This window comes from Dendrobates tinctorius, unplaced genomic scaffold, assembly GCF_039654945.1.
Source record: "Dendrobates tinctorius isolate UK_male_01 unplaced genomic scaffold, ASM3965494v1 ptg000160l, whole genome shotgun sequence".
NCBI lineage: Eukaryota > Metazoa > Chordata > Amphibia > Anura > Dendrobatidae > Dendrobates > Dendrobates tinctorius.
Window position 1 is genome coordinate 21,683,346 of NW_027361827.1, and position 19,320 is coordinate 21,702,665.

The 19,320-nt window shown below is 42.4% G+C and overlaps 2 protein-coding genes across 6 annotated transcripts in view; one reads left to right on the forward strand and one right to left on the reverse strand.

Moving 5' to 3' along the window:
* The window catches only part of LOC141052466 (protein shortage in chiasmata 1 ortholog-like), a 356,749-nt gene that overhangs the window by 56,607 nt on the left and 280,822 nt on the right, over positions 1-19,320 (forward strand). The window lies entirely within an intron of this gene.
* On the reverse strand, positions 5,857-11,090 carry LOC141052465 (endogenous retrovirus group PABLB member 1 Env polyprotein-like). The gene is made up of 2 exons (XM_073549701.1): positions 9,090-11,090; positions 5,857-8,705 (listed from the first exon to the last, which is right to left on the reverse strand). Exon 2 carries the CDS (start codon positions 7,544-7,546, stop codon positions 6,410-6,412), a length of 1,137 nt encoding a protein of 378 aa, XP_073405802.1. The 5' UTR covers positions 7,547-8,705; positions 9,090-11,090; the 3' UTR covers positions 5,857-6,409.

The following is a 19,320-nucleotide window of genomic DNA, read 5'->3' on the forward strand; positions in this document are numbered from 1 at the left end:
GCTGGCCCGCACCGGCTGAAGACATCATTGAGCTACATGGCAGAGGCGACAAGAGCACTACTGGAGCTGTGCTGCCATTCTGAATCTTTGGCAGCGTAGCTCCAGGAAAGCTCCTTGCCGGTGCACAAAACATTATAATGAGGGCAATCTGGCCATTGCCCTCCTGAAGACTCGGGCCCCAGATGGTAGCCCAGATTGCCCTCATTATAATCTGTCTATGGCAACAGGTATCATTCAACTTCCCTACACAGCCAGGTGGTCGGGGAGCAGCTGTGCTGGAGGAACTCAAATGCATGCCCTTTATTCTTATGATCGACAGGGGGTTTCAGAGGTCTGACAGCTACCTAACATAAAGCAATAGATCATACAAAAACCTGGCGGAGTCATTGTCCAAACACAAGTATAGTAGAAAAGTTAACAAATTTTATTAATGAAAAATTACAGAGCATAACACATACAACAAAATAGTTAAGAAAACAAAGCACAGAGTGGGCTGATGTGTGAAGGACAGCAAACGTTGATTATGTCACAGGAAGGGAACAAGAGAAACAGCTGAGCCGACCTTAAAGGACCAGAATTCTGTTATACTCGAAGTGCATAGTGCCTGTAAGGTGCAGTATAAGAATACAATCAGGAGGTCTCCCAGTCAAAAAAAAATAGTATTACATGGGTGATGACTATTTTTAAGAGTAAATACCGACTTCAGGTATCTCAAAACCCAATGGAGATGTCATAAGTGAGGTAAGATGCTCAGCTTACCCATGGTACTGCCTGCCGACGTGTGTCCGGTGCAGCCCCGATGCGCGTTTCGCGTGGGCTTCCTAGGAGGGCTGTAACTGACTGTGTCCCTTGGGCATTTATGAGCAGATTCGACAGGTGCCATGGATAATCAGCGCCATGAACTGCGCATGTGCACCGCGTCACAGGTCCTCACATGACGAGGCAGGTTAGAGGGAAATCCCTCGTGACATCAAATACTCAGCCACATTATTTCCGGATGCTGTGAGGGAAGCACCATGGACACTGCCGCAGTGGTCTTGGCAACGCACCGAGTCTCCATATTGAAAGAGGGCAAATAAAAGGGAAACATACGCGCAACAGATAGTAATATAAAACTTAACCTATTGCCCATATTAGAGATGTGCATAAGAAGTTATGACAAATACCATGCTAATAATATCTAAATAAAGTGACATGTGCATAGTAAGATATGTAATATTTGTTCCACTGGAATTAAGGGATAAAGTGAAAACTAAAGAAAAATAAAGATAATGAAGCAATAAAAAATGGTGAACAAATCAAGTTAGAAACGATACTGTGCGGTACAAATTAAATAACATTTAAATACAAAAAAAGACAAAAAAAAATTAATATGGTATGGTAATATGTAAAATACACCATTTATAATAATCATAATATTGCGCTGATGGAGCCACATTCAAAGACACTGCAGATCCTGTCATTAGGAAAGTGGAAAGTTGTTCTCCAGTTGATAATACATCAACTTTCTGAAAGTTCATAAACAGTCCAGAAGACATAGACAGTAGATGGAATTACACCATGAGATGTAAGTACTACATTGAACAAAGGACACACAGAATTAAAATCCAAATCCAAGAAAAAACACTATAGCAAGTAGTAAAAGTTTATTGTGTTTTATAAGAAAGGAACAAAACTCAATTGCTCATTCAGACCCGACCGAGAGGTTTAGTACCCAGAGTTGTCATCCAGCGACATTCAAGATGTGCTAAAGTGCGTTTCATATCCCCACCCCTAATGCCACAGCGTACTCTGTCAATACCGAATACCTGAAGATCTTTTGGGCTACATTTGTGATGTAGCTTAAAGTGGTGGGGGATGGTCTTAAGGGAAGCAACGTCATCCACCTCGCTTGCGGCCATGATATCTCTAATGTGCTCACGGGTACGTACCCAGAGTTCACGTGAGGTCAGCCCAATATACAGTCATGGCCAAAAGTTTTGAGAATGACACAAATATTATATTTTCACATCATCTGCTGGCCTCTGGTTTTTATGTGTGTTTGTCAGATGTTTTTATCACATACAGAAATATAATTGCAATCATATTATGAGTAGCAAAAGGTTATATTGACAGTTAGAATGAGTTAATGCAGCAAGTCAATATTTACAGTGTTGACCCTTCTTCTTCAGGACCTCAGCAATTCTCCCTAGCATGCTCTCAATCAACTTCTGGATCAAATTCTGACTGATAGCAGTCCATTCTTGCAAAATCAATGCTTTTATTTTGTCTGAATTTGAAGGTTTTTGTTTGTCCACCCGTCTCTTGATGATTGACCACAAGTTCTCAATGGGATTAAGATCTGGGGAGTTTCCAGGCCATGGTCCCAAAATCTCTATGTTTTGTTCCCTGAGCCATTTAGTTATCACCTTTGCTTTATGGCAAGGTGCTCCATCATGTTGAAAAAGGCATTGTTGATCTCCAAACTGCTCTTGGACGGTTGGGAGAAGTTGCTCTTGGAGGACATTCTGGTACCATTCTTTATTCATGGCTGTGTTTTTAGGCAAGACTGAGAGAGAGCCCATTCACTTGGCTGAGAAGCAACCCCACACATAAATGGCTTCAGGATGCTTGATAGTTGGCATGAGACAAGACTGGTGGTAGCGCTCACCTGGTCTTCTCCGAATAAGCCGTTTTCCAGATGTCCCAAACAATCGAAAAGGGGATTCATCAGAGAAAATGACTTTACCCCAGTCCTCAGCAGTCCACTTCCTGTACCTCTTGCAGAATATCAGTCTGTCCATGATGTTTTTCCTGGAGAGAAGTGGCTTCTTTGCTGCCCTCCTTGAGACCAGGCCTTACTCCAAGAGTCTCCGCCTCACAGTGCGTGCAGATGCACTCACACCTGCCTGCTGCCATTCCTGAGCAAGCTCTGCACTGCTGGTAGCCCGATCCCGCAGCTGAAACAAGGGAACCTCTCTCCTTGAAGTTCTTGATAATGCGATGGATTGTTGACTGAGGTGCAATCTTTCTAGCTGCGATACTCTTCCCTGTTAGGCCATTTTTGTGCAGTGCAATGATGACTGCACGTGTTTCTTTAGAGATAACCATGGTTAACAGAAGAGAAACAATGATGCCAAGCACCAGCCTCCTTTTAAAGTGTCCAGTGGTGTCATTCTTACTTAATCATGACAGATTGATCTCCAGCCCTGTCCTCATCAACACCCACACCTGTGTTAATGGAGCAATCACTGAAACGATTTTAGCTGGTCCTTTTAAGGCAGGGCTGCAATGGTGTTGAAATGTGTTTTGGGGGATAAAGTTCATTTTCTAGGCAAATATTGACTTTGCAAGTAATTGCTGTTAAGCTGATCACTCTTTATAACATTCTGGAGTATATGCAAATTGCCATTAGAAAAAATGAAGCAGTAGACTTTGTAAAAATTAATATTTGTGTCATTCTCAAAACTTTTGGCCATGACTGTAGGTCAATTTACAATTTCATCTGGCCAAGTATACAACATACAGTGGGGCAAAAAAGTTAGGAGCCATTATGTGGCTAACACACCCGATTTTTTTAAAGCTGGTAAACACAAGTGGGGATTTTATCTGTGCGGCGATTGTCTCGCATGCCGCAATCATGTACGTGCAATGTCATTCATCTCTGCTGATGGCCTTAAAGAATTCAAGATCACTGATTACATCTCGTGCACTACCACCTACAGTGGGGCAAAAAAGTATTTAGTCAGTCAGCAATAGTGCAAGTTCCACCACTTAAAAAGATGAGAGGCGTCTGTAATTTACATCATAGGTAGACCTCAACTATGGGAGACAAACTGAGAAAAAAAAATCCAGAAAATCACATTGTCTGTTTTTTTTTCATTTTATTTGCATATTATGGTGGAAAATAAGTATTTGGTCAGAAACAAAATTTCATCTCAATACTTTGTGATATACCCTTTGTTGGCAATGACAGAGGTCGAACGTTTTATGTAAGTCTTCACAAGGTTGCCACACACTGTTGTTGGTATGTTGGCCCATTCCTCCATGCAGATCTCCTCTAGAGCAGTGATGTTTTTGGCTTTTCGCTTGGCAACACGGACTTTCAACTCCCTCCAAAGGTTTTCTATAGGGTTGAGATCTGGAGACTGGCTAGGCCACTCCAGGACCTTGAAATGCTTCTTACGAAGCCACTCCTTCGTTGCCCTGGCGGTGTGCTTTGGATCATTGTCATGTTGAAAGACCCAGCCACGTTTCATCTTCAATGCCCTTGCTGATGGAAGGAGGTTTGCACTCAAAATCTCACGATACATGGCCCCATTCATTCTTTCATGTACCCGGATCAGTCGTCCTGGCCCCTTTTCAGAGAAACAGCCCCAAAGCATGATGTTTCCACCACCATGCTTTACAGTAGGTATGGTGTTTGATGGATGCAACTCAGTATTCTTTTTCCTCCAAACACGACAAGTTGTGTTTCTACCAAACAGTTCCAGTTTGGTTTCATCAGACCATAGGACATTCTCCCAAAACTCCTCTGGATCATCCAAATGCTCTCTAGCAAACTTCAGACGGGCCCGGACATGTACAGGCTTAAGCAGTGGGACACGTCTGGCACTGCAGGATCTGAGTCCATGGTGGCGTAGTGTGTTACTTATGGTAGGCCTTGTTACATTGGTCCCAGCTCTCTGCAGTTCATTCACTAGGTCCCCCCCGCGTGGTTCTGGGATTTTTGCTCACCGTTCTTGTGATCATTCTGACCCCACGGGGTGGGATTTTGCATGGAGCACCAGATCGAGGGAGATTATCAGTGGTCTTGTATGTCTTCCATTTTCTAATTATTGCTCCCACAGTTGATTTCTTCACTCCAAGCTGGTTGGCTATTGCAGATTCAGTCTTCCCAGCCTGGTGCAGGGCTACAATTTTGTTTCTGGTGTCCTTTGACAGCTCTTTGGTCTTCACCATAGTGGAGTTTGGAGTCAGACTGTTTGAGGGTGTGCACAGGTGTCTTTTTATACTGATAACAAGTTTAAACAGGTGCCATTACTACAGGTAATGAGTGGAGGAAAGAGGAGACTCTTAAAGAAGAAGTTACAGGTCTGTGTGAGCCAGAAATCTTGATTGCTTGTTTCTGACCAAATACTTATTTTCCACCATAATATGCAAATAAAATGAAAAAAAAACAGACAATGTGATTTTCTGGATTTTTTTTTCTCAGTTTGTCTCCCATAGTTGAGGTCTACCTATGATGTAAATTACAGACGCCTCTCATCTTTTTAAGTGGTGGAACTTGCACTATTGCTGACTGACTAAATACTTTTTTGCCCCACTGTAGGTGGTAGTGCACGAGATGTAATCAGTGATCTTGAATTCTTTAAGGCCATCAGCAGAGATGAATGACATTGCACGTACATGATTGCGGCATGCGAGACAATCGCCGCACAGATAAAATCCCCACTTGTGTTTACCAGCTTTAAAAAAATCGGGTGTGTTAGCCACATAATGGCTCCTAACCAGAATATCCCTCAGATTTTTACCCCTTCATGCTGTCATAAGGGGTGAATCTGAAAGATATTTTGGTAAGGGTGGGTTCTGTTTTTAAGATGGACCAGTGCCTGTTCATAATCTCGTGCATGGTTTCCCACTGATGATTAAAAGTAGAGATGTACCATATTCTTGAATCCTTAACTTTATTGGGTTATTTGGTGGTAAGCAAATCATGTCTCTTAGAATTCTTAGCACGGAGATGGCCACGTTTAACACTTCTCTTACAATTGTCGGGGTCGTAAACGACAATGAATCCTCATTCACCAGTCATTCCAAATCATTGTGCGAGCGCAAAACATCTGGTACCGATTAAGAATGACTCAGACACGTAGCTGATTCAATCTTAGCTAATGTCCTGCATCCACACCTGTCAGGAGCAGTACAACAACTGGCTTTTATTTAAAAATACACAATACTATATTGAGTGTTAGGGGAAGGCGTGCACTAGGCGGGGTTTATGCAGTATACATCTAGTGTCCAGTCTCTCTCTGATTCGTCAAAACGTCTCCCGATGGTTACTCCTTCTTCACATTCCTGAGTTATCTTTTTTTAGGAGAAATGAAACTTAGGAGAAATGAAACTTAACTCTTTAGACACTGAATTTAAGTGAAAGTGAACACTGGCAGCCATCTTTAATACAGTTACATTTGCATTAGCAAGCAATTAGGAAAAACTTATTGTTTCACAGTATAAAAATATAAAAGTTATATAAGAAAATATATTTTCACCTTGACAATCCCCCCTAAACACTAAGTTTTTCCCTTAATGAAAGATCCTTCGAGACTGTCCATGTGATGGGAAAAGGGGAGGTGGATTTCTTCATCCAGATACCTCAGAAGCTCTCCCCTAGCGAGAGGCCTCCAGGCAGCTGAACCCTTCACTAACCTCACATGGAGTTCTCCCGCTGTCCCTCAACTAAGTCTCTTAACATCATCTGAGAATGGGGGGTTTTGTCTACTCTCTTGAGGGGAATATACTTAGGGATCTTCCCTAGATCAGTACCATCGTACTCTGGTGGGTCTACTTCTTGATTGAGGAAGGTGCCAGTCGGAGTTGCTTTGGCAATAACCTTTTTATACAAGGGAATAACACAACAAAGAGTTATTGATCCAATTACAAGGAGGGCAATCAGTACTATACAAGCTTGTTGAAGGAATCCCTTGAGTCCACCCAACCAGCCGGAAAAGAAAGATGTGTCTACTCCAGCATTAGTTTTCAATTCTGCTGCTAACCCAGTTATCTTTTTAAGGGCTATCATGGTTTTTCCATTCACTCCAGAGTTCTGAGGGATATAGGTACAACACTCCTCTCCCACCATCCCACAAACTCCTCCTTTCTCAGCTAATATCATATCAAGGGCTAGTCGATTTTGGAGTGTCATTCTAGTGTTAGGGCCCAATTCTTCAACTATACCTTGGAAGGCATCTTGGCTGAAATTGACAAACCTTTGTTCACTGTAATATATGTAATTGATCCATTCAACATTTTTATTAATCTGCACCTGTGGGATTATAGAAGCAAAGCCAGCATAGATCTGGTTCTGGGCTTTAAATTGGTCAGGCACCCCCCTTGGCACTCCAATAGCATCAATATATACTAGTGGATCTTCTTCATAACTCATATGGAGCTGATCGAGGCTTCTCCTTTTCCTGGTAGGTTCATCAGGTATCTTTGGATCCCAGGGTAGAATCTTGAACTGCATAGCTAGTTTAACAAGGGTGCATTGGCCTGTCCAGGCATTTGGCAACCTAGGACGGAGCTTACCATCTCCACATAACCAATAAATGTCATACATATATTGTGTATGTTTGATTAACAAGTCAGTATCTAGAGAACTATTCTCTTTGCAGAAACCTGTCTCGAAGATCCCTACTGGTGTACCTGTGGTGTCGTGGGAATTATAGCAGGTGTAATTGTCAGCTAATACAGTTACTTCTCCTGGGACCTTTAGTTTGGGTTCCTTATGAATTAGTGGGACATAATCTGGGCAATCAGTGGGCTTCAAACCTTTCAACAAATTCATGACACAGGCAGTGGTGTTTAGGTATGCTCTGAGTATTCAACTGGTCATTCGGAATAACAAAGGTAGCTGGAGTCAAACGACCCAGAGTACAAGCACCTTTTACCCCTACTGGCAACCATTTATATGCATTGTCTCCACATACCCAGAACATGTCACTAGGTAGGTCCCATAGGGCTGAATGTTGTAATACCAGTCTATGAACTAAATCTATGAACGCAGATACATTCTGAAGCATACACCAATTTGGAAGTTGTCCTAAAGGGCTACAATACCCTACATCGGGATTTCTACAGGTGGGAGTTCCTTTCTCATATCCAGATGACTCGTTGCAAGGTATATTACCTGAAATATTAAAACAAGTTTCATTATTGCCCTGGGGAAATAAATTGGAATACTCCCAGGACGTATTATGCAACCTTCTTTCTAGCAGTATTGGTTTGAAGGCATCAGTAGAGTGGGAAGTTACATTAAAACTAACTTGTAGGCCATACATTGGAATTTGCCCCAGGTAGGTTAATCGAGTTCTATTCCTGGGTACCCAAGCCCCCCCCTTTATATGCCAGATATTGAAGGTATGTATTACTTCCTGAAAGATTACCCTGCCACCAAGGGTATCCTACCCATCCCACAATAGGTATTCCAACAGTTGTGTTCCATAACTTCACATTATTTGTGGCATTATTAGCAAGTGTATCAGAACAACTGGTCCAGGCAAATAATTCCTCGGGTGGCACAGGAATAACAAGGAACGGAATACTAGTGGCTGATACTGCTGAATGTGTGCAGATCCAGCAATCTGCTGGAGACTGAGTGTCTTTTGACCAATCATTTAGTAATTTTTCATGATGTTGTATAAACTTATTATTCAAGGACATTGGAGAATTTAGATTGTCCCACGCAGCTACCATTATTACAGAAAATGCAACAAAACCAAACCAAAACATTATGCACTCTTATGCTTTGTTAATTCCTGTGGCTAGTTTGCAATGCGATGCGTGGATCCAGGTTGGTCGTCCTTCCAACTTAACAGAAGTAGGCGTTGTCAGGAGTACTTGGTAAGGTCCTTGATATCGGGGTTCAAGGGTCTTTCTGGAGTGTTTCTTGACATATACGTAATCACCAGGTTGTAGACAGTGAGTTCCTTCCACACTATCTGGATCTGGAATGGAAGAGAAAACTAGAGAATGCATTTGAGTTAAATGCTTTTGCAACTGGATTACATAACTTGTCAAATTATCCACATTGAGTGTTAAGACCTGTGGGTAGTACAACCCTGTGTTCGGTGATCTTCCAAACAGTATCTCGAAGGGTGACAGTTTAGTTTTCCCCGTGGGTGTGTACCTTACTGAGAATAATGCTAATGGGAGACACTCTGGCCATGGTTTATGGGTTTGCTCCATGGTTTTCTGTATTTTCAATTTTAGTGTCCCGTTCATTCTCTCTACCTTCCCTGAACTCTGTGGGTGGTAGGGTGTATGAAATGCTTGTTCTACACCTATCATTTGCATTACATTTTGCATTACCTCAGCAGTAAAGTGTGTACCTCTGTCTGATTCAATTGTTTCAGGGACACCGAATCGTGGTACTAGTTCCATCACCAGTTTCTTTGCAGTGGCTCGAGCTGTAGCCGTTTTCACCGGGTAGGCCTCTGGCCATCCAGAGAAGAGATCTACACATACTAGGATATTTGCATACACTCCTACCTTGGTAGCTGTATGTCGTCAATCTGCCGTCTCTGAAACGGGTAGAGAGGCCTAGGTGTCGCTTTCTTAGGGACTTTTACTGTTTTACCTGGGTTGTGCTGTGCACAGATGAGGCATGATTGTACAAGTTTCGCGGCTGCGCAACTGAAGCCAGGAGCGATCCAGAAGGCATCTACCATGGCACACATGTGACTTCTTGAGGTGTGATTGGGGCCATGTGCTGCTTGCGCCATGATTGGGAACAGGGACTTTGGTGGGCACATTTTATCCTTATTCTCCCATACTCCATTTGAGTTCAGCTCAGCTCCCAGTCTCCCTCGGTGTACCTTCTCTGTTTGGGCAGCCTTTTGCTGGAGGGATTTCAGGACATCTAGACCCAATGTGGCTGGAATACGCTGACTCCCCGCCACCGTCCACTGCTCTCTCTAGGCCGCCTTGTGCTATTTTAGCAGCCTCGTTCGCCCTTCTATTGCCCTCTACCTCCACGGAGTCACCTTTGTGTGTGCTTTTACCTTGACAATGCCAACCTGGACTGGTAACATCAATGCCTCCATCAATTGTTTCACCAGCTCTGCATTTTTAATGGGCTTCGAATCTGTGAAAATATTAGCGACTTTACCTGCAGCGGCTCTACACGCCTCAGTGAGTGCCTTCAACTCTGCCTCCTGCGCCGACATGTGAGGAGAGAGTGGTTCCGCTCGGATTACCTCATGTGAGGATACTACTGCATATCCAGTGTAGAATCGTCCATCCTGGTGGTATCTGGGGCCATCTACAAAAAAGAAACTCAAAGTCTGCATTAGGAACAGGTTTTTCATGAACGTGTGCAAACCCAACTGTCTCCTGACTCATCAGTTCTATGCAGACATGTTCATGCGTCATGTCAAAGTATCCTTCCTCACTTGCCAATACGGTCACCAATTCCCCCTTTTCTGAATCCACAGGCAGGAGGGTGGCTGGATTCAGAACGTTACATCTTTTGAGGAGTGACATACTCAGGAATTAGTAGAGCACACTCAAGTCGGAGCTGTCTGGCCCTAGACAGATGTTTTGGTTGAACTTGTAGGAGTATGGCATGGATCGTCAGTGTCATCTCACATGCCTTTCCTATTACGTCTCCACTTTTTTCCTTGTGCTCCAGCATACATGACAGGTCGTTTTATTGTCCTTGTTTGCTCAATTTCTTTAGCTACCTTAAGGAGGTCTTTCGGATCTACATGTCTCCATTCAGGTCTGGCTGTCTGTACTGCGTCTCGTAAGTCTTTGTTCATACCGTCAATGAATGCATTCACCAGTATTCTAACATCAAGTGGGTTTATGCAAATGTACCCCATGTCTGCCCATTTCAGCTGTAACCGTCCAAGGTATATCTCTACTCTCTCTCCTCTTTGCTGTGTCACATTAGTCAGGAGTACAGACTGCTCTGATTGTTCCACTGCAGCCCATTGTCTTAGTGACTCACAGTACGTCTCCCCAGATCGTGCAGATTTATCATCCATGCCCCAAGCCTGATTCTTTGTCACATCTGTGTGTCTTAATTATATGATCTAGTGCGTCACCTGCCTTTAAACTCACCAACCTCTCTAGGTCTGCCCAGGTACACTTATATGTCTGCTGTACTTCCTTCTCTGTCTCTTGTAATTTGACACAATTTGCTATACAAATCAATCACACAACTAGAAGCAGGTTCAAACACATTAATGACCAAGCAATCACTTACAATTCCCTTCTAAATTAGGCACCATATCTTACTTTTAACTTCCAATCTTCAATTAAGTACTGTTGCTTTAAAATGCACAAATCTTTCAGCTTGTACCTTACGGATAGAATTACAGAGAATTTTGAGCACAGCTCACACTCAGCAGAGATAAGAGCGAAGGGAGAAGAAACTACGCAGCTCCATCCTTCACCCCTCCCGTCAGAATGCAGCGTCGTCCTTCACAGAATTCTGTAGTTCTTTAGACTTATCAAAATCAATTTCTACAAAGAAACTCAAAATCACGGGATTTCACTGTAAGGGCAGATAACTGTATAATGAGATTAACCATGCCTTGCCCTTTTTCTGGCCAAATGCATTCAGGAAACTTTACAATGTAATGCCACATATAACACGAACTATATCATTACTCAATTCATTCAGTCTCAGATGTAGATTTGAAATATCTATAACGCATCTGTCCGGGATTCCACCACAACTAGAAAGGTCACAAATCTCTTGACACAAAAATGATGTGTGATGATTCATTCATACGTGCTCATTCACTGATTTTTTTTTTTTTTTTATACTCAATTACTCATCTCTCATCTTATTCAGAGGTTCTCATAGACATATATACAAGGATTCACACAGCCTGCCTATCTTGCACTTTGGATTTGATTAATACTTCTTCCAGGTTCTTTGCTGCACTACTTCCATATCTATCCTCAATTATATCACATAACCGATTTCCTTCTTCAGGTATCTTTCCCTGACTGTTCCCCATCAATCTCTTTCCATCCTTCATTCTTCAAGCCTCGCGCAACTCGCAGATGAGCTTGTGCTTGTTCTAACAATCCTTTATCTTTCAACATGCCTCGTTTGTTCTCTATGAGATTATGCCACATAGCCGGCTGTAATCTCCCTGACGAGGGCAATCCTACATGCTTATACAATCTCTCAACATTCTTGACAGCCTTCTTGCCTTCCCGTGACGCTACTATTGCCTTGACCTCCACAGCATCCTCATCTAACTTGTGGGGCACAGACTTCTTCTGCTTTAAGATACGCAGCATGACTCTTACAGAATACTATGGTTCTCTGCAGAAAAACCACTGGTAGCGATATCAACACTGATGTTCCACAGTACGGAGCCTCACGTTCGACGTACTAGGAAAAGAGCCTCGCGCTCAATACTTCCTTTCCCTAACCTTGAACAGCAGTGATTAACAGACTATCCTGCCACGATATTCCAACAGTCGGGAGGCGGTCTCCTAGTGAGAGCCCTCCACAGAAATACAGGTGGTCCCTTCTCGGGACGTCTTAATTACCTAGCTGGTACAATATCACAGAGGCTGCGTCTCCTATCCCTTCCTCTAGGTTGCCCCACAATCTGCAACTAGCTCAATTTATCACTCCACTTCACTACTAGACAATAGTCACGGGTAGGGTGGTTGAATGGAGTACAATGACCGGTGGAGGAGGTGTGGTGTACACGAGGACGCCCAGAATGCAACGTCTCTCAGTTGCTGGTTCAGAGCGTGGCACAGGATCGCACTCGGTCTCACCACTCGACCGGTCACCCCTCAGACCCAAGGAGACCACAGACAAACCAATAACGGCTGAGACACTAGCAAGTGTGACACATACAGTGTATATGATCTCACTTACCGTGTTTTGGAGGGTGATCAGTCCTCGAGGTCAGCCACTACAGGTATCATCCACAGACATCCAAGCATGGGTCCAGAGGAGCCTCGGATCACTGTCCACGCCCCACGTTGGGCGCCAAATTGTCGGGGTCGTAAACGACAATGAATCCTCATTCACCAGTCATTCCAAATCATTGTGCGAGCGCAAAACATCTGGTACCGATTAAGAATGACTCAGACACGTAGCTGATTCAATCTTAGCTAATGTCCTGCATCCACACCTGTCAGGAGCAGTACAACAACTGGCTTTTATTTAAAAATACACAATACTATATTGAGTGTTAGGGGAAGGCGTGCACTAGGCGGGGTTTATGCAGTATACATCTAGTGTCCAGTCTCTCTCTGATTCGTCAAAACGTCTCCCGATGGTTACTCCTTCTTCACATTCCTGAGTTATCTTTTTTTAGGAGAAATGAAACTTAGGAGAAATGAAACTTAACTCTTTAGACACTGAATTTAAGTGAAAGTGAACACTGGCAGCCATCTTTAATACAGTTACATTTGCATTAGCAAGCAATTAGGAAAAACTTATTGTTTCACAGTATAAAAATATAAAAGTTATATAAGAAAATATATTTTCACCTTGACACTATAAACACGAGCCAGAAATCTCTCCTCAAGGTCAACTGATTGCCTCTCAAACACCTCATCTGAGGTACAAATCCTCTTCATATGCAAAAACTGCTCAATCGGGATGGCCTTGATTGTGGAGTCCGTATGAGAGGAGGAGGCATGAAGAAGTGCATTCACGGACATCTCTTTCCGAAAGACGTTGGTGTAGATAGATCCGTCCTCCTGGACCAACAGCCTGATGTCAAGAAATGGAATACTCTGATGATGGTAATTGTAAGTGAACCTGATGTTGATATAGTTACGATTCCATGGTCTTTGGAAGCTAGCAAATAAAACCTAGCGCCATCAGCTGCTCCTCTTTGCCCCCAACTGCAATGCACAGATTCAGATGCCCTCCTGCTGAATGGTTCCCCAAACATTTTACCTCTGAGACGTTAGCCCAGTAGAAACCTCAAACATACCTTACCATGTACAAAAAAAAGGGACGTGACCCCCCCCAAAAAAGGCCTCTCCCCCCTTTACCATACCACCAGATGGCTTTCCAAAGACCCTATTCCGCCAGCTGCCATGACATCACGTCTAACTCCTAGCAGCCTCACCAAATGAATTAGGACCTTAACCTACATATCTATAGTCTTAAAATATCGTTAAAAGAGGAAGGGTGGGACACTGATCCACCATTGTACTGGCCATGCACCACCCAGGGAGTCCTGTATAGCTAAGTTCCTGCAACCAATAAGGTATAGCCACATTGCGGTTCTGAAAACTTGGCTCTAGATAATGGCTTTGTCACACCATCAGCTATCATTTTTTCAGACTCGCAATAAACTCGAGTACACCACATTCCACTAAGTCATGTAAGTGGTGATGTTTTACATCAATGTGCTTAGTCCTTGCTCTAATCTTCTCACTGCTGGCAAGTTTAATGCACCCTTGGTTGTCCTCATAGATAACTGTTGGTGGAGCTAATGGCTTGCCGAAATCTTCCAAAAGTTGTTTCAACCAAATTACTTCTTGACTTGCATAAGCAGCAGACATATATTCCGCTTCTGTAGAAGATATTGCGACTGACACTTGCTTTCTGCTGGACCAAGAAATTGAATTTTCTCCTAACTTGAACAAGTAACCACTTGTTGATTCCCGATCACTTGAATCTCTAGCCCAATCTGCATCCACATAACCTCTGAGAGTGAGATCTCCTGATGCAGATATCTTAAGATTTAGCCTTTGAGTTTCTTTAAGATATTGAAGAATTCTCTTAATTGCATTCCAGTCTCTTTGGCGTGGCTTACTTACACGTTGGCAGAGAATTCCGACTGTGGCTGTGATATCCGAACAAGTTGTGGTTGCTATGTACAGAAGCGCCCCCACTGCTTGTCTGTAACTCTCATTGCTGCATAGTAGATCTTCTTCTCCTTCAAACTTTAAGTGGGATGGATCCATTGGTGTTGACACACCTTTGGCTTCTGCCATTCCAAACTGGTTTAGTATTGCGGAAATTTTAGAACTTTGTTTGAAAAGAAAACTCCCATCTTCCTCTCTCTGGATTTGGAATCCCAAATAATATGTCACATTTCCAAGGTCCTTAGTCTCAAAGTGCTGGTTGAGAATTTCACCTAGCTTTGCAATTTTCTTTTCATCTTAATGAGACATGATTACATCGTCTACATATAGGAGAACATACATCCACTCCTTCGCTACATTCTTTGTATACAAACATGGATCAGCTTGAGATCTTTTAAATCCTTCATCCATCAAAACTTTGTTCATTTTCGAGTTCCATGCTCTTGCCGACTGCTAAAGTCCATAGAGAGATTTTTGCATTTTACAAACAAGGTGCTCTTCACCCTTTTAAATATATCCCTCAGGTTGGCTCATGTACAGCTCTTCTTCAATGTCACCATGAAGGAAGGCTGTTTTGATGGCAAAATGTCTGTCATCTGTTGAACTGCAGCTGTGGACATTAAAGTTAAGGATGTGGTTTGCTTCGCAAATGGAGAAAATGTAGCATCATAATCTTCACCATACTTTTGTGAGTACCCTTTTGCGACCAATCTTGCCTTAAACTGCTGGTGAACTTGACCTTCTGAGTCATATTTGCTTTTGAAGACCCACTTACATCCGATGGCTCTTTTTCCTTGTGGTAGCTGAGTAAGATCCCATGTCTGGAGTTGGTGAAGGGACTCAATCTCTTCATTAGCAGCATTTATCCACTTCTCCTTCTCGTGAACAGGCAGTTTTTTCATCTCTTGCCATGACTGCGGCTCTGGTCAGGAAGTGTTCTGACCATATAAGAAAGGCATCTAGCTGGGATACCTTTGTTTGGCCTTTCTGATCCCCTGAATGGAGGTTGACTTGGTTCTTCTGTATCTTCCTTGGTGGCTTCAAAGCTTATCCACACTTCAGTGTTTTCCTTTTCGGTGTCTGGGTTTGGTGATTGAGATTCTTGTTCTTGCTTCTTAGGTTGAATAACTGGTGTAACTTCATGGAATTTGAGCGATACAGTTTTCATCAATCACTACATCTCTGCTGATTGCTACTGTGTTGGTCTCTGGGTGCAGGATTCTGTATCCCTTTTGAGTTTCGCTATAGCCCACCAGGACTCCTTGCTTTGCATGTGATTCCCACTTGGAACATTTTTCTTTGGGAACATGCGTAAACATTTAGCTTCCAAATATCATGAGGTGCTTCAGGTTAGGCTTCTCGCAGTTCCATAGCTCATATGTGGCTTTATCTGGCACTGTTTTGAAGATACCAAGCTGTCATGATGGCTTCTCCCCAATACGTTGAAGGTAGATTTGCATCAAACAACATACTTGTTCCACTTTCACAGAGAGTACAGTTCTTTCTCTTTGCAATGCCATTTTGTTCTGGGTTGTATGGAATGGTAGTCAGGAACATGATTCCATCCTTTTACAAATTGGTTTGCACCTTACCACTTGTATATTCGGTTCCATTATCTGCACGCAGGGCTTTTGGCATTCTTCCAAATTTGTTAAACACTACAGCAAGATATTCTTCAAGTTTCTGTTGAACTTCAGCCTTACTGTGAAGCATGTAGGTGACTGTATATCTGGAATAGTCATCAATAAATGAGAGAAAATATCTCTTCTTGCTAGGAGTTTGAACGTTCATTGGACCGCATACACCTGTATGTATCAGATCCAGTGGCTATTCAGATCTAGTGGTGCTTTTTTTAGGAAAGGATTTTCCGGACGTTTTCTTTTTAAGACCGCTAGTGCACTTCATCATTTGACTACACTGGTTGATTTCAATACCATTTGCAAGTTGAGCTAGTTTCCTTACTGCTTCTGGGTCTCTGTGCCAAGATGTCTGTGCCATACATGGATACAGTTCTTATGTAGATTTTGTCTAGTACTGTACACTCTTTCTTTGCATTTTCGTTGATGAAGTTCATCTTGGTTTTTTGCTTCTGCAAGAGCGTGACCCTTCTTTGAGATGATGAATCTGTTATCTATAAAAGTACGGTAACTACATTCCCCTTTTGTGTGAGCTTCTTTACTGACAGAAGATTGCTTTGGGAACATAGAAAACATCCTTTATTGGGATCTTTCTGCTTTGTGCTGAGGAAACTGGACAGTGGAGTTAGCATCTCCTACTCCTTCTGAAGTCATATATTGACCATTAGCTAAGATGACCTTTTCTGACTTGCTTTCGTTACGGTCAGTGAACAAATCCTTGTTATTTGTCATATGACTATTTGCACCAGAATCTATACACCATATTTGCTTTGCAGATGGGCCTGTACTGGCGTTAAATGCAGCTTCAACACATGCAGAATCTTCCTTTACAGCTGTTTTAACCCTTTGATGACTGTTATATTTTAAAGCTGACTCATTCTTGCTTTCCAAATTGTGCAGTCTGCTTTAAGGTGTCCAGGCTTTTTTACGGACAAAACATTCACGAGTTTCTCTTAGATTGCTCTTATATTTATGGAAATCCTGTGTCTTTAATGCTGTTTCTGCTCTGGATTCATTACTGCTGCTTACATGATGCATTTTTCTCTTGAATTCATCCACGAGTTTGCTTTTAACATACTCTAATGTCAGCTCATCATCTGGCTGTGCATCTAGTGCAGTCATAATTTTCTGCAAGACCACTTAATAGAAGTGCAGCAACATGAAAATGCTTAATTTTTTCTCCAATACTCCTCTGACGCTTCACAATCTCTAGGGTGTTTCTTAAATAGTCCTGCATATTCTGTCCATCACTTAGCTTAGACTGATACAGCTTTCTCACGAGATAAAGCTTGTTGCTGAGATTTGATCTTTCATGCACTTTTTGTAACTCATCCCACATCTCCTTTGCAGTTGCACACTTGCATATACGCACAATCTGATTATCATCTACACTGAGGGAGATCGTGCTTTGTACTTTCTGATCCTTCTCTAGCCAATCATCTAGTAATAGATGAGGCACTTGTTACTGAGTACATACCTTCTCTTATGAGCAGCATCTTCATCTTGAATTTCCAAGACTGGTAGTTCTGATTAGTGTAGCTTGGCACTGAGAACTTGACAGGATTGCTGCTAGAGGACATCCTCTCTGTTGCTCTGTGCTGCTTTTGCTTTGGGCTTCTGTTGTGTTACTCTGGGGTTCTGTGTCAATCTGGGCCCATAACCTATTGGCAGCGGATTATTCAAGATTCTCTCTAAGTGTGAGACAACAGAGCTTCTTTATTCAGGAACAAACAGAAACAATATGCCTAATAGATCAGGAATAAATCATTTGTGTGCTTCTATCTGTGTAGCACCTACAGCAGGCTTCTTCTCTCATACACAGACAAACAGGAAATGCAGTCACATGCTATCCCTGTGTGAGCCTCTGGGAGTTATTTTTTTTACTTTATAAACAGCATACAAATCTAGAAACTAAACACTTATAGACAGGAATGGAGTTGTTGCACCAAATATATTCGAACAGGGTGGCAGTCTGGGCCTTACTTTTCCTGTCTCACGACCAGGGCCGGACTGGCCATCTGGCAATTCTGGCAAATGCCAGAAGGGCCTGTCTGGTCATGGGCAGCCTTGTCTGCTACGTTGTTAACAGAATCGGTTTCCTCAAGACACCCATACTGTTAAAAGTTGTGACGGAGCAGAAAGTTGCAGACTCCATCACTTACCCCAGCAGGCCACGGGTATCATTAGAAATATTGGTCTTGTAGTTAATCTTGCTTTCTTCCATCCAGGGTAATATTAGTAGTAATATACGGTATCCCATCTGGTGCTTGGGATGGGGACAGCATGGGCCTGTGTGATTTCAAATGCCAGAACTTAATTTATGCTCCAGTCCGTACCTGCTCATGACATATTTGCACTGTTGTATATCCCTTTGCTTTACCCTTCAGCCAGGTCTCCTCCACCTAACTACTTATAATAATAAAAAAATAAAATGAATAGACACTGTATGCCTACACATACACCCTCTGTATATTAGTAAGAAAATATTAATTACAGTGACTAATATAACAATGTTGTGTGTCCCTAACTCTAACCTGCTTTTTCCACAATTCCCTTTCCAGAGTATAAAAGTAGGTTAGCAACAAGGAACGGTTAAAGGGATTGTCGGGCCATTGGTATGTGCACACTTTTATTTGGTACAAAAATTTATGCACTATTTTAGCATCTCTTGGCAGGAAAAATGCTGCGTAAAATAGGTGAATTTTTTACATATTTTTGATGCGTGTTTTACATGCACTTTTGGTGCAGAACTTTCCCCACTCATTAGCATAAGTGAAATCTGCTGTAAAAACGATAAAAGATCTGACATGCTATATCTGCACCAAATCTGTAAATCAAACATAAACAATGTGTGCATGAGATTTCAGGATTCTCATTCATTTTGCTGGCATCAGGAAACCCTTCATGTTTTGTGACACATCGGCAAAGGAAAAAATGTAGCAAATCTGCAATGTGTGCACATGCCCTTAGGGTGCAAGTTTGCAGTCACTCTGACTGCAGAATTGAGAATCCTCACAGCGCACCCACTACTACTTAAAGCGGGCAGTCATGTTACCACAAATACAATTGCTTCTCACTAAATTAGAATATCATCAAAAAATTAATTTATTTC